Raw genomic sequence first — 16,123 nt, forward strand, 5'->3', positions numbered from 1 at the left:
AATTCAATATATAATACTGGAATAACCAAATTCATTGTGCACCTACAACTTTTGTACCACAACAAAAATTATATTATGTACTGCCACAAAACTATTATGTACCACGTGCTATGTTAATTGCTACCAACAAAATTTTTTTTACAAACCACTATATATACGGATAGAGATATGAAAAAAATGCCCTCCCGTACTTGTCAACAAAAACATATCCACATTTGTATGTCCAAAAACATCTGCAAGAAAGGGGGAAAAAATCATTAGTTCGGTGCGTGTAATGGCACTTCTGGACGACATATATATATCGTAATAATTTCAAACATTAAAAGACAAGGACAGTGATATCTATTAACTAATGCAAGACATCCAAACATGAACCCATCATGAGTTCTTGTTTTAGCTTTTTTATCTCTAAATCTATCGAAGTAAATTTTAGTACTTAAATGTGAAAGTAAATTGTGTAAGTATTATGAAATTACCAAAATTTTGGGTGTACTTACCATTTCATCCAAAAATTATTTGTTATAAAAATGTAAGAAAACCCATCATTACAGTTTGTCTGGTATCCATAAAACTCACTATGGTTATGCTTTTGTGACCTCCACGAAGCTTCCAGTTACGTTAGTTCAGTGTTTTTCTGACGTCCACGGATGGAAATTAATATGGTCTTTTTCTTCGTAAAAGATTCTAATTTTCTCGATATACTCATTGAAATTTTGGAAACACTTTCCTTAAAGAATAAACTAATTAGTGGGTTTATAGATGTATATATGCTTCTGTTTGTGAATGAGTAATGCCTTGGGTTCTTTAAAGGCTTATGGGGACGAGCTATATAAGATTATGCTTAACTATTCTTCCATTACACCATCTAATTTTGATACGTACCTTCAATACTTAGCTTCTTTAGTCCTAAGTTCCCTATTCTGTTGTTGAGGAATTATCCTCCCATCAGCCAAATCTTGAGGCCATGTTATGTATATGAACTATCTATTGTTCAACTGTTGCACATTTTGTAGTGATGATAGTTAAACTTATCAAATACACAATTGCGCCTAAACCTTAGCTGAACTTTACAAATCCTTTGTTCCAATTTCCAAAGGACTAGGTCAACAGGATATATCATTCGTCACATTTAGTTCTTGTCCTACTTACGTATTGTGGACACCTACATGTCACATTTATCACCGAGAAGCTTCCTATTACGGAAAAACAGTGGCTCGGGGGTTGTTTTGCATTTTCGCCCCCCGAACCCCTTTTTTCGACAAAGTTTATGACATTTTCAACTCTAATTCCCAAAGTAGGTGTCCTATTTATGTACCGTCTGTCCGTAGATGTCACATTTATCACCGGGAAGCTTCTCGTTACCAGAAAATAAAATTTCGGGGGCTACTTTGCATTTTCGCCCCCCGAACCCCTTTTTTCGACTAAGTTTATGACATTTTCAACTCTAATTCCCAACGTAGGCGTGCTATTTACGTACCGTCTGTCCCTACATGTCACATTTATCACCGAGAAGCTTCCCGTTATGAGAAAACAGTGTTTTGGGGGATGCTTTGCATTTTCGCCCCCCGAACCCCTTTTTTCGACTAAGTTTATGACATTTTCAACTCTAATTCCCAACGTAGGCGTGCTATTTACGTACCGTCTGTCCCTACATGTCACATTTATCATCGGGAAGCTTCCCGTTATGAGAAAACAGTGTTTTGGGGGATGCTTTGCATTTTCGCCCCCGGAACCCCTTTTTTCGACTAAGTTTATGACATTTTCAACTCTAATTCCCAACGTAGGCGTGCTATTTACGTACCGTCTGTCCCTACATGTCACATTTATCACCGGGAAGCTTCCCGTTATGAGAAAACAGTGTTTTGGGGGATGCTTTGCATTTTCGCCCCCAGAACCCCTTTTTTCGACTAAGTTTATGACATTTTCAACTCTAATTCCCAAAGTAGGTGTCCTATTTATGTACCGTCTATCCCTACATGTCACATTTATCACCGGGAAGCTTCCCGTTACCAGAAAATAAAATTTCGGGGGCTGCTTTGCATTTTCGGCCCCCGAACCCCTATTTTCGACTAAGTTTATGACATTTTCAACTCTAATTCCCAACGTAGGCGTGCTATTTACGTACCGTCTGTCCCAACGTGTCACTTTTGTCACCGGGAAGCTTCCCGTTATGAGAAAACAGTGTTTTGGGGGATGCTTTGCATTTTCGCCCCCCGAACCCCTTTTTTCGACTAAGTTTATAACATTTTCAACTCTAATTCCCAACGTAGGCGTGCTATTTACATACCGTCTGTCCCTACATGTCACATTTATCACCGGGAAGCTTCCCGTTATGAGAAAATAGTGTTTCGGGGGCTATTTCGCATTTTCGCCCCCCGAACCCCTTTTTTCATCTAAGTTTATGACTTTTTCAACTCTAACTCCCAACGTATGTGTCCTATTTACGTACCGTCTGTCCCAACGTGTCACTTTTGTCACCGGGAAGGTTACCATTACTTTTAAACACATATTCGAGTTACTATTCAAAATACCACTGTTGAAGTTTACATGTTACTCTAAACAAAGATTCAAATTCGCTATGTTTTTTTAACATGTTTCTATTATAGTTAATCTTAATCAAGTACATATTTTAAATACAAGTTCATTGTTAAGAAAACTCAATACCAAACTCTAGTAACTACACAAGAAATCATTAACCCCAAATAACTCAAAAATTGATGACATTTTCAACTCTTCAAGCGAACATATTTAAACAAAGTAAGTGTGACATTAATGAAATTGTTCTTACCAAAAACCAAACGTCGGATGCCCAACTTAGATTCCCAAGAGTTGTGACAGTTTGGCGACTACGTTATTGAGATGCTCGACCTTTGTATTTGTCTCGTCCCTTGCCTTTTGTCCCTCCTCCCGCTCTTTCAACATCTCATTGGATAATTGAATGCGCTCCTCTCGTTCTTTCAACAGCTCATTGTAACATCTCTCGCGCTCCTCTCGCTCTTTCATTAACTCGTCATGATCCTTTTGCCGCTCCTCACGAAGTGCCTCCACCTCAGCTCGCATTGCTGCAGCCAAACAAGATGCAGACCAGCACCCTTCCATTTGACAGCAGCCCAACAAAACACCACATTTAACCTAGTGACAACCATTTGACAGCAGCTCCACAGAATGTACTCCAGGCCCCCTCAGAAAACATTCTACTTGACACAGTAAGCAGCAGTTAGATACCAAAGCTACACCATAAACTTCACTACCAAAGATACACCAAAAATGCCTCCCACTACATTCTGGACAGCAACCCTTCCAGGGCAGATCAGCAAAGGTAGGGCAGAGATAAACCAGAGGAAAAAAACATAGAATGGCAGAGAACAAAAACATGGGTCTAGGGACTGCACTTCTGCACTAAGTGGGTACACCCACAGCAAAACTCCACCCATTTCAGTTTCGATTAGCTGCCTTAAACACACATTGATTGCTGAGTTTATTGACATTTACGAAGATAGATCCCCCTTCATTATTTTGAGTTTCCTTTGCATTTGTGCACCAATTGAACATTCACATTGCTCAAATTATGGCATGAAGTAAAGCATGACCAAATTCAAGATTCTACATCAACATCTGTATCAAAATCACTTTGTAGGTCATATTCTTCGTCTGTGTCGTCACCCTCCCACATTAATCCATCTTCATCATCACAGATGAAGGCATCATCTGTAACACCCTTGGCTTCTACCCCTCTGACAGATTGCAAAACTTCCATGGGAATAATTTCAGAATCAATATCATCTCGACGCAAAGCCACATCATCATCAATAGCCATAGTAGGTACGACCTCGGTGGTTTCTTCTTGTTGGAACACATCATCAGGTTGTACGACATCCATCTCCGGCACATCCCAAATTCCTCGATGTTGAAACTTTTCAACGACTCTCCAACTGGTACCTAATTTGGTGTCATTAACATAGAATACTTGTTCAACTTGACTTGGTAATACAAATGAGTCATCTTTGTACCATCGACTTGTTACATCAACTGTTGTGAAATGTGGCTCTACACGCATAGTTCTACTATTACCGCTGTTAAACCATTCACATTGGAACAATACAATCCGATGTGTGAACAAATAGTTCAGTTCCCACACTCTGCACAAGTGTCCATAGAAGTGTATCAATTGCCCTTCATGCTCCCCTTCCACGACTAATCCACTATTCTGACTTTTCCGACGGTTGTCACGGTCGATAGTATGATAACGGACACCATTACAAATACATCCTGAATATGTGTTCACTAAGCCACTAGGACCATTGGCTAATGACCACATATCATCAGTTGCTTTGGGGGAATGTTGGCTCCGCAATTCATTCATCTACATAAAGAACATGTGTCATGTTACTAGCATGCGTAACATTTACGTAATGTACGATCTATGGTAGGATATGAGAATACTAGCTTACATGATCTTTGAACCATTTAGGAAATTCTTTCCGATGTCTGTTTTCGATGTCGAACGCACCGGCTCTTTGGTGTAACAAGTTCTTGTGCTCCCTAGTTACAAGAAATGCGATTCAAAAACTATTTACTAAGATAAAGACTAATCAATTTACAACAAAAACATTATAAATACGTTTGAAGGATTCATACTCTACGTGTTTATCCACTTCTGTGCTATTGTGTAGGACAAACCAATGAGCCAACTCGCGTTCAGCTACGGACACATCGGACGCCCTTGTCATTAGACCAAAGGGACGTACAGTTTGAGTGAATACCGCCAACCCTAGGCCACGGTCACCCGTGTCATAATTCCTTTCTGGGCGGTTAAACAATGTTTCAACTCCATCCAAATACATTGAACAAAATGTTGTACATTCTTTGGAAATGTAAGCCTCGGCAATAGAACCTTCAGGATGAGCTTTGTTGGCCACAAACCCTTTTAGACGGCCAAGCAACCTAATTTTGCAAGCATCATAACAATGTTATACTGCAATATTTATATCAGCAGTAAAGCATTAACTTAAATTTGACAGTAACACGAGGGCTGAGTTAATACCTCTCAATTGGGTACATCCATCGATATTGCACTGGGCCTCCAAGCATAGCCTCTCGAGGCAAGTGAATTGCCAAGTGGACCATGACATCGAAAAAAGCCGGCGGGAAAAGCATCTCAAGCTTACAAAGTATGAGTACGATTTGTTCATCCAATTTATGCAAATCTGAACGCCTCAATGTCATTGAACACAATTGTTTGAAGAAATTTCCCAACTCAAAAAGTGTCGTTCCAATTTCCTTATTCAGGTAGCCACGCATCCCAATTGGAAGAAGTCGTTGTATAAGGACATGACTGTCATGACTTTTGAGGCCAGATAATTTTCCAGCTTGAGCGTTTACGCAATTGGAGATATTTGCTGCATAGCCATCAGGGTACTTTATTGATTTCAAGAAATCACAAAAGCCTTCTCTCTCTTTCACTGACAATGTGAACAATGCGGGAGGCTTCTCAAAGGACCCATTAGAACGCCTCTTCAAATGTAACTCTTTACGTATTTTCATGTCCTCCAAATCTAAGCGTGCTTTGTCCGTGTCCTTGTTCTTTCCATCTACGCTCAAAAGTGTCCCAACGACATTGTCACATATGTTCTTCTCAATATGCATGACATCAAGGTTGTGTCGAAGCTTCAACGTCTTCCAATAGGGCAAGTCAAACATAATGCTTCTCTTGCTCCAATTCAAATTTTGATGTTCATTCCTTTGTCGTTTTTGATTTTGTGGGTGCTTTCCATACGGCTTGTAAGTCCCAGAATCAATTTGCTCTAGTATTTGGTCCCCCGATAACTCCAAAGGTTTGGACCTATGCTCCGTTTGACCATTGAAGAGCTTACTTGTTCGCCAAGTGTGGTTCTCAGGCAAGTGGCGACGAGCACCCATATACCCTATTTTACTTCGTAATCCCTGAGACGATGCATTATTGTTACAATTAGGGCAAGCCAAGTAACCCTTTGTACTCCACCCTGACATGTTACCGTACGCAGGGAAGTCATTTATGGTCCACATTACCGCCGCATGCATTCTAAAAATTTGCCCGTTCGATGCATCATATGTTTGCACACCATGCTCCCACAAATTCTTCAATTCTTCTATTAGTGGTTGCAAGTAAACATCAATGTCTCTTCCAGGTGCCGATCGTCCGGGAATAAGCAATGACATCATGCAATATGGCTCTTTCATGCACTTCCACGGTGGGAGATTGTAAGGCATTAAGATTACAGGCCACATGCTATATGATGTGCTCATATTCCCAAATGGATTGAAACCATCTGTTGCCAGCCCTAGCCTTACATTTCGACAGTCATCAGAAAACGTCGGATGTTGCTTATCAAAGTCCTTCCATGCTTCACCATCGGCCGGGTGCCTTAAGATGTCATCATCCACACGCTTCTCATTGTGCCATCTCATATCTGCGGCTGTTTTTTTGGACATATACAGTCTTTTCAACCTCAGTGTCAAAGGAAAGTACCGCAATACCTTGTGTGGAATCTTTTTACCACCATCATCGTTCAACTTGTATCTACACGTGTCACATGTAGGGCATTTCTCCAAATTAGCACTCTCCTTCCAAAATAGTGCACAATCATTCTTGCACGAATGAATTGTTTCATATCCCAAACCCAAGTCACGTAAGAACTTCTTAGCATCATAGAGTGTCCATGGAACTGTTGGATCACATTCTGGTAGAATGTCCTTAAATACCTGCATAACCATATCGAATGACTTGTTGCTCCATTTGTTGTACACCTTCACATGAAGCATCTTAATGACGAATGATAACACAGAAAACTTTTCACATGTTGGGTGAACTTTGCGTTGTGCATCTTCGAATAACCTAGTGAACTTATGCAAATCCTCCCTCTCCAAACCATTAGGTTCCTCGTCGGTATGATCATCCATAAGACCACTCACATAAATTTCTTCCAACATAGTAGGCAATTCATCAATGGGCGGATCATCGATATCTGTCATACATTCGCCACTACCTCCATATTGGTCATTTGATACACTAGGACGAGACACGGAAACATGTTCCCCGTGATGCACCCAAGTTAGATACGAAGATGCCATGCCTCTTCGGATCAAGTGCATCCACACAACTTGTCTGCTATATTTTGTGCCATTAATGCAATCGACACACGGACACCTAATTTCATCCTCTACGCCTAAATTTGCCGTAGCAAAATCAAGGAATGACTTCACCCCTTGTTGATACTCTTTACTTGTCAACCGATTATTTATCGTCATCCAACTCTTGTCCATTTTGTCACCTACAACTCACACAAACATTAACCAAGGAAGCCATGAGAACACGCATTTCAAGTTGAGCCACTGTTTGGCTTGTCACATAAATCTCTTTTAGGGTGGCACTTTATGACACGAGTAGTTCTAAAATAAGTTAATTTAAGAAATGACCCGTAATTTTGGACCACTAGATAGCATAACTAGTAGAGCACTAGTACTAGTGAAACTATATGGTCAATGATAGAATGATATATCAAAATAATGAAAACCATGTCATGCTCTTCACAATGTGTGTGCATGACATGTTATTTATTAAAAAAAACAAGTAAAGGCAGAAACACATTTCCAACAGTTGGCTCTACATGGCAACTGTGCATGTCCGCAAATGCATATTCACACATGAACATTTCAGAATAGAAGCATAGTAGATGTTATCAATGAGAGATGTATCTACAAAGTCATGTGAAAATCCAGAATAGAAGCATTGACAGTACTCATGAACATTTCATACGGCTTAAAGCACATTTTGCGGAAATGATAATAAATAAGCCAGACGATGTGGAGGCAAGTTTGCTGCAAGGTAGATTTTCTCTGATATGACATACTCTTGAAAAACTTGCTGCTATGAGCATGTAATTTTGTCTCATGGCAAGTTAGTTAAGCACTTAAATTAACTGAAATTCACAGCATTGCCATTTTCGAAAGCTCTTCATGTGGCCTATTCTAGAGAATTAACATATTGAGCCTCTTTAACAATTAGATATGACGAATGCGTTACTCTGTGAAGACTTAGACGAAGAAGTATTTACAGATGTTCCACCGGGTTTTGAGGATTTCTAATAGCACCTCCAACCAACCTAATCATGCTTATTAATAATCGAACCTAAATAATGAGAATGTTCACCAAAAATTGCATTAATAATATTGCTTTTGGGATCACAGTGGCATTTCTTGTGAATAGTCAATGCAATCTCTTAGTTTCCACAATTTATCATACAATGAGTTGAAAAGGAAAAGTAAAAAAATGAATTTCAGACTCCAGTTCCTGAAAATTTTGGAAATGGGTGTTCATACTGTGTCCAAGCAAGCAATTCAATCATATGCTATCCTTTACGCCTTCACTAACAATGAGTGTTGATAATCCTAAAGTAAAACTATTCTAATGACTTAATTGATGGAAGTAGTAATTCAAAAAAACAAGCCCATTTTACAAATAGCATAATTACCGTGGGAAGTTAAAACTCCAAAATCCTATCCATGCAAGTTTAAGTACTACTAGTCCTGCACTAACAGTGGCCACAAACATATATTATAATATGTGACCTAAAGCAGCTAATAATTAATATCCATTTAAAAAAAAAAAAACCAACCTGAATGACAATCCTGTGCTACAGGATTAGCAAAAATTGCATTAGTCATGACATTTTAGGGTGGAACTTTATGACACGATTAGTTCTAAAACAAGTTAATTTAATAAATGACCCGTAATTTTGGACCACTAGATAGCATAACTAGTAGAGCACTAGTACTAGTGAAACTATATGGTCAATGATAGAATGATATATCAAAATAATGAAAACCATGTCATGCTCTTCACAATGTGTGTGCATGACATGTTATTTATTAAAAAAAAAAGTAAAGACAGAAACACATTTCCAATAGTTGGCTCTACATGGCAACTGTGCATGTCCGCAAATGCATGTTCACACATTTCCAACCTAAGCTTTGGGCATAAACGAGCTTTCTCCTTCTTTGGAAATATGGACTTAAATTACTAAGGAGGCAACATGGGCAATATGCCGCCATGATGCAAGCATCATAAATTTCCGATACTTCTAAAATGGAAGCATCGAGGTTATATTCTCCTAAGTTCCCATACAAAGAGCAGCCTCCTTGTACTTTTTTTATGTAATGATGTTTAAAAATTACTCACATGTAATTATCATGTGTGCCAAGTAGTTTCCAAGAATTTAACAAGTCAATGCTATCCAGTCAAGGCAAGGCAATGCTATCAATCCACAAACTACCATGCTTATTTATAGCACAGAAGCAAACAGTTACGCTAGCCAATGCTATCCATATGTATGATTTAATTGTATATCTAGCTAAAAACCATAAAAATTCCTCAACATCGTTACAAGGCATCCAAAAGCAACGAGCCGCTAGTATATTTACTGAAAACCATAAAAATTCCTCTTTTATATGTACTACTACTACAAGACTTTGCCCTAGTTTATGTAGCAAATGGGTTGATTCACCCCAAGCATTGCCCTAATTTTTAATTTGAATCACATTTCAATAACAATGCCCTAATTGAGGGCATTTCGTACATGTCATATTCTGTGTGTTTTGACACACACACACACACATATATATATATATATATATATATGCGTGTATATATGCATATATATATATATATATATATGTATGTGTGTGTGTGTGTGTAAAAAGAGACAGATAGAAACTGAGGCAAATCGAGAGGGAGATACAGAGAGAGGGAGAGACAGATGCGAAATTCAAACATACCTGGGAGGGAGTTTGGGGGATGATCCAGTTCGGGGGAGTTCGGGCAATGGAGACTATTCCTGTACAGAAGAGGGCAGAGGCGTGAGTGTACATATGATTTGGGAAAATAATCGAGTATATATGGAATCCATGTTGTGAATTTATGATTCGTGTGTGTGTGTAAACAGAGAGAGAGAGAGAAAGAAAGACGGAAACGGAAAGGCCGTGTGAGATGTTTACGAAATGGAGAGGGAGATACAGATAGAGAGAGGGAGATACCTGGGAGGGAGTGGGGGGATGATACACCAACTCTTGCGATGGAGACAGAGCAGGGATAAAGGCGGGAGTGCGAGAGGGAGGGAACTGGGATACTTTTGCAATGCAAATAGAAGAAAAAGTAATATTCCCTCCACAATTTCGTGGCACGTTTGGCTACCAAAAACATAGTCGGTGAAAGTGCATTAATTGGCGACGAAAATCCAATTAGTCGCCGAAACAAATTATTTCTAAAACACACTTTTGGCTGCCAACAATTTTGGTCGCGAAAGGTAAAAACATGAAAAATTTTTTATTTCTTGTTTTCATTCGACAAAACAAATCGAAAAATTATAATTTTGTTCTAAAATTTCAAAAAAAAATTCAGTAAAGATAAAAAATAACAAAAAAAATAGTAAATATTTGTTGCTTATTTTGAATTTTTAAAACATATATATTTGTTAGATTCGGCTCGAAAAAATGAATTATTTTAAAATAGGTGTTTTTTTAGATGTTGCCCAATGGTTCATGTGATAGAAAAATAAAATTAAAAATATTAATTGATTATCTTAAAAGAAAATAGAAGTAAATGTTACAAAGTTTGTAATATTAATGTTTTAAAAATCGAATCGGTGAGCAAATCGAACCGTAACATAACAAATATATTAAAATTATATTTAAATAAAAAGATAAGTAATAAAATTATAAATTATAAATTATAAATTTTTAATTATCTTAAATATTTGTCCTAATATTTTTTTCAAAATACATAATTTCAAAATGTCAAAATGTCAAAATTTTTGCAAATACATAATTTCAAAATTTTCCCTCTAATTCAATATTGTAAATATTTTTTTAAAAGACTAATACTATACAAATAGAAAAATTTATTGTGAATTTCTTATTTTAAAATAAATTAATATAAAAAACAATTTTATTTATAATAATCATATTACCGCATTATTGTCAAAATTTAATTCAATATTTTAAATATTTTTTTGGGGGGTATGAATTAGAATAGAGATGAGATTGAGAAGTTTTTTTTGTTCCACAGGACTAATAAAAAAATAAAAGAAATCAAACACAAACTCAAACACAGGGAAGCCTTCAAGTTGGTCCCAGATTTGAAACGGTCAAATGCGATCAAAATCTTATTTGCTTTTGTCTTCCCAACTCTCTAATTCACTTCTTTCCAATACATAGGTCGATTGATATATACATATATATATATATATATATATACACACATTTCCAGAGAAACAATGTTTCATTTTTCTTCTTTTTTCTCTTCTCCAGGATCCCCAAATTCCTTATACATATACACACACATTTGCAGAGATATATTAATAGCGAAACTCACAACTGTTATGTTGCTGATAAAATCCACCCTTGTTATGAGAGGATTTATGAAATGCTGCATGAACTCTTTCTACCGATGAAGGGAGACACTAACGTTACAGATTTTGAATATTTTATGTAATCAGTACACTGCATTATGCCTAAGTTATGTGGTGGTGCAACGGACGGAGTGACTTCAAATATAAGAAAATTTGAGATTAAAGAAAATTGACTTATTATATTCTTTAATTCAAACTGGGCAAGGTAAGACACGTTGTAATCTGGCTGAAATTCCACATCTGTGTATTCGGGAGAATCATACCTCCCTGTTTCGTCAAGCAAGCATGTAAATGCTCCCGCTCGTTTCCCACAAGCAACCTGCGAACACCAAGTAAAGGAGCTTCAATTTACACAAAAGCATGTTTTGATTCAAACAAATTTGATAAAACAATGTGAAATTAAAAAATACATATATACAAAAACAACACCTCAAAATGAATCAAAAATGTTCTTAACAAATATGGTGCAAATGATGGGGAGAGAAATAGAGCAGAACTCACATCATCTTTAAGGTTATCCCCAACCATCATTACTTCATTAGGTTGAACTTCCCAAACGGAACAGTGGTGCTGGAAGGGGATTGATATATATTTAAGGGGGTCATCTCAACCATCTATTTAAATAGACAAATGAATCATAGTCATTGAAATGTCTTAGTAGGACATTTGTCTCTAAATTTTTTTTCAAAAACCGTTCTGTCTTATTATATAGATATTGCAAAATATACTTAATTTTTTTGGGGGACTCCTGCATGATTAACTAGGCACAAATCAATTTGATTTAGAAATTTAGAACATTTAATATGTATATTTTGTCATATATAAAGACAGATGAAGAAATCATGTGTCAAGTAGATTTAATTAATTTATTATGCAGTTGTAACTAGTTTATTATATTAAAGTAAACCTTAAATTAATTTTAGAAGATGATAAACCATGGCTTTTACCACTTAATTCAATAAATCTGATTGTTTTATTCATATACCTACTACTAATGGGAATTCATTTTTATTTACTTAATAAGCATGTTTCATTTTCATTTTTATTTTTAAAAAAGAAGTTTCTTTAAATTTTATTGTTCTCATTTAAAAAAAAAAAGTCAAATTCCATGGATAAAATGTCATTGTTGTTAAGATTTGACAACCTTTGCATAAAAATAAAAATAAAATAACTATTTTGTTTAATAATTTTTGGCGACCAAAAGTTTGGTCGCCAAAGATCAAAATAAAAATTTTTATTTCCCTTCGGCTACCAAAAAATTTAGTAGGCAAAGGTGCGTCTACAGCGACTAAAATGGATTTTGTCGCTGAAAAGATAGTTTTGGCGACCAAATGTTTGGTCGCCGAAGATCAAAAACAAAATTTTCTCTTTCCCTTCGGCTACCAAACAATTTAGTGGGTAAAGGTGCGTTTACAGCTACTAAAAGTATAATTAGTCGCTAATGGAGATATGTTTAGCTACTAAAAATTTTTTTAGTGGCCAATTGTAGTATTTTTAGCTACCAAATTTATTTTAGTAGCCAATAATCAGCATTCCCCTACTAAGAAAAATTAGTAGCTAAAAAGTTGACTTTTCCCGACTAAAATTAATTTTGGTAGCCAATTCCCACACTTTCGGCGACTAAATTTGTTTCAGTAGCCAAAACTAGTCGCCGAAAATGTATTTTCTTGTAGTGCACTATGTGGAATATTTACTAACATGGATGTGAATGCCAGGTCACACTTCCTAACATTTACATAGACAAACATAAACAAACTCCACATAAAAGGCGACGCAACAATTTGCTAACATTACAACAAAACCCACTCAACACGGACAAATTTCAATGGGCTGCCATTGCACATCATTCAAATCTACACCACCAAACAATTCCCTTACCCTAACATGGATATCTCTAACATTCCACATCATTAATAACATGTATACAATTGAAAAAAACAAGAGACTCATTGCGTCATTACAACAAAACAACACAACTAATATTGCAATGGCACCACCATTACACTGATGCCAATATATCATAACAACAAACACATATCGCAACAAACGCTAACAAACAACATCAAATAAAGATAAGCCATTACACGACTATACCCCTGATGCAATTCGAAACCCACCCAACCATTAACATCAGACAATGTCACAGACCAAAAAAAAAAATCACTACATACCCATTTCATACAGACACATACTCTAACATTAACCAAGCACACTCAACCATCACAACGAGCATGAACCATAAAAATAGGGAAATCAAACATCGGAGGCCACATACCTCGCACCATCGTTCACCAACACAATCAAAGACGCCGATGATGAGTGGATGTAAACTCGAAGCTGCAGGAGTGACGTCACTAACATCAACCAAGACTGCAAGATTACACAGGTCCAATTGATTTCGACGATCCAATGTTAAAATATATGAAGAGGATTTTCATATTTCTAGGGTTTGGGAGGGAAACCAAATGTTATTTGGGGCAACTACGAATGATGTTTTAACATTACCAAAAATGTCTAAGGTGTAAATAGAGGATTGTTTAGCGCATCAACATTGTGAACCCAGAACTTGTCATCTTCATCTCTTTCAGATTGATCGGGTGAGAGGGAAAACCAAAAAAACTCTACAATATGCTTTTCGAAAAATCTGTAAATTCAACATCACAAAAACCCCCTTTCTAGCCCTCACTTTTGGAGAAACATATGGGGCAATGATGTACAAAAGTGTCTTTAACATTGAAATGGGACCCATTAGTGCACAAGAAAGAACGTAGGACTAAATGATTCACAACATCTAAACTTGGGATTTATTGGTGCTTTACCCAAATATTAAAGCGTAACATTGATATAATTAAAACTACAATAAATAAATTAAAGGGACCACTACTATAATTTGTAGTTCAATTTGTGATGCCACTCCAAGCTCAGCCAACAAAGAACTAAAATTATTGCTTCTCCCCAGTCCGATTTTGAACTGTCATGCTATTGAGCCTCTATAGGCCCGTCACAAAACGCACATTGATAATTCAAATGTTAAATGTGTAGAGCTCGTCGAGTATTTCTTACAAAAAATTACATTGACCGGATATCTATTGTCACTTGATCAGATCAAATTTGTATTAACAATAAATACAATTTTAAAAATAAATTGTTAATACAAATGTGATCTAATTAAGTGACTATTGATATCCAATAAACCTGATTTTTCACAGGGGTGAAATACTTGACTAGTCTTACTCATTTAATGGTTTGGATCATCGAACCCAAAATAGGTCCAAAATGGGCTGGACTAGATCGTTCAGTTGGAATACCAAACTGAAGAGGATCCAGTCCCAACAAGTTATTACCTATACAAAAACAAGAGGAAGAAGAAAGGGAAAAGATAGATCCACATTCCAGATGAACTCTCCTTTGATTTAAAAGGCCAGTCTAACAAGATTTGATTGACCAGTAATAACTCTGCATCTCTACTGGTCACATTACAAGCTTCATCAATGCTTCTAGACTTAAAAGTACCAGAAAACCATGATGTACAAAGAAAGGCATACAATCGATTAAGATGCTCTAAATTTAAAAAAGAAAATCTAACTAATTTCTCCTCATAAAGCATGGCAGGCAGCAATCCTGCATGCAATAGCATCCGCAAGAGAGGATATCCCCAGTTCTGGATCAGATATTTTGTAGTTCTGAAATAGTATAACCATATATTGTGATAATATTAATCAGAAATAGAATTCAAACTTTTCACCGAAATCAAGTTATTGACAAATTCACAAACCTTTTGTATCTGGGCTTGGTTTACTCTTTCTAACAATTCCTACAAATCAATCTCTTTCCCACTGACAAGTTTCTCTATGGCTTTCATCTAGTAAAATAGAAAATTTACTAGTATTTTACAACTTCATTAATAGAAAGGGTGAAAGAAACACAGCAGAAGCACCAAAACGAGCCACGAGGATGTCCGTTGAGCTTTCGGAGATGCCACACCTTTTCAAGGATTCCGTAATCTAGTTAAAATATATATATATATATATATAAGGCTTGAAGTGGATCTATTTAAAGCGTGGACAATCAAAATGTAAAATAAAGTTAAATCAGCGTAATAGTAGTAACATGCTTTGAGCCTGAATAATTGAAAACAAGCTCAGAATGAAGAGTGCGTGTTGTCAAGGACTCCCGGGACTTGGCCAGAAGTGTCTTATGTGCAGCAGCTAGAACGGGGATCTGTCATGACTTTTAATAGTAGTGTTAGAGAAGTCGAAGATCAGCTCAGCAGAGCATGAGAGAAATGAAATTTTTTTTAAAAAATGGAGAACTGAATGGAACATATGAGGCAGGTAGAAGAATGTATGCAAGGAATCCTACAAGTGATGCATTAAGAAATGCTACTTCTGGTTCCAGCTTGCATTGAATCCACAAGTTCTATGCAAGATATGGAAGCTTGTAAGAAACTTAAAACCATTGCAAAGATTTTATTTAAACAACACTATAAATAAGAAAATGCGTGTGGAAGGTCGACACAGGAACTCAGGTCCCATGAGTTCATCATTAAATATCAGGAAAAAAAAAAATAATGTCATCAGACAAAGCATATTCCTTCTGTCTTTTATATATTCGTACAAGAAACATAATCCATAAAATAATTATTCAACTACAACTGAGGCTTAGGGGATGAAGCTTTA

The 16,123-nt window shown here is 36.5% G+C and overlaps 1 protein-coding gene and 1 long non-coding RNA gene across 2 annotated transcripts; both read right to left on the reverse strand.

The window, feature by feature from the left end:
• Nucleotides 1–3,595: 3,595 nt before the first annotated feature.
• Nucleotides 3,596–7,011, reverse strand: LOC145821675 (uncharacterized). Its single transcript, XM_082918225.1, has 6 exons — nucleotides 6,517–7,011; nucleotides 5,535–5,943; nucleotides 5,045–5,399; nucleotides 4,681–4,944; nucleotides 4,452–4,542; nucleotides 3,596–4,363 (listed from the first exon to the last, which is right to left on the reverse strand). Exons 1-6 carry the CDS (start codon nucleotides 7,009–7,011, stop codon nucleotides 3,596–3,598), a joined length of 2,382 nt encoding a protein of 793 aa, XP_082774351.1.
• A 4,177-nt stretch (nucleotides 7,012–11,188) lies between these two features.
• On the reverse strand, nucleotides 11,189–14,116 carry LOC145821060 (uncharacterized). The gene is made up of 2 exons (XR_014363100.1): nucleotides 13,720–14,116; nucleotides 11,189–11,763 (listed from the first exon to the last, which is right to left on the reverse strand). It is a non-coding gene; the product is annotated as an uncharacterized LOC145821060 (long non-coding RNA).
• Between the last annotated feature and the right edge of the window lie 2,007 nt (nucleotides 14,117–16,123).

This window comes from Camellia sinensis, chromosome 3 (genome assembly GCF_055761805.1).
Source record: "Camellia sinensis isolate YWXY chromosome 3, ASM5576180v1, whole genome shotgun sequence".
NCBI lineage: Eukaryota > Viridiplantae > Streptophyta > Magnoliopsida > Ericales > Theaceae > Camellia > Camellia sinensis.

What these genes read in the sequence shown, in the direction of transcription:
- LOC145821675 (XM_082918225.1), bottom strand. Translation starts at nt 7,011, where the DNA reads ATGACAGATATCGATGATCCGCCCATTGATGAATTGCCTACTATGTTG. An exon ending in GTAAAAAGATTCCACACAAG is followed by an intron (nt 5,944 to 6,516) that starts GTATTGCGGTAC and finishes GCATCGTCTCAG; the next exon opens with GGATTACGAAGTAAAATAGG. An exon ending in TGGATGTACCCAATTGAGAG is followed by an intron (nt 4,945 to 5,044) that starts GTATTAACTCAG and finishes TTGCAAAATTAG; the next exon opens with GTTGCTTGGCCGTCTAAAAG.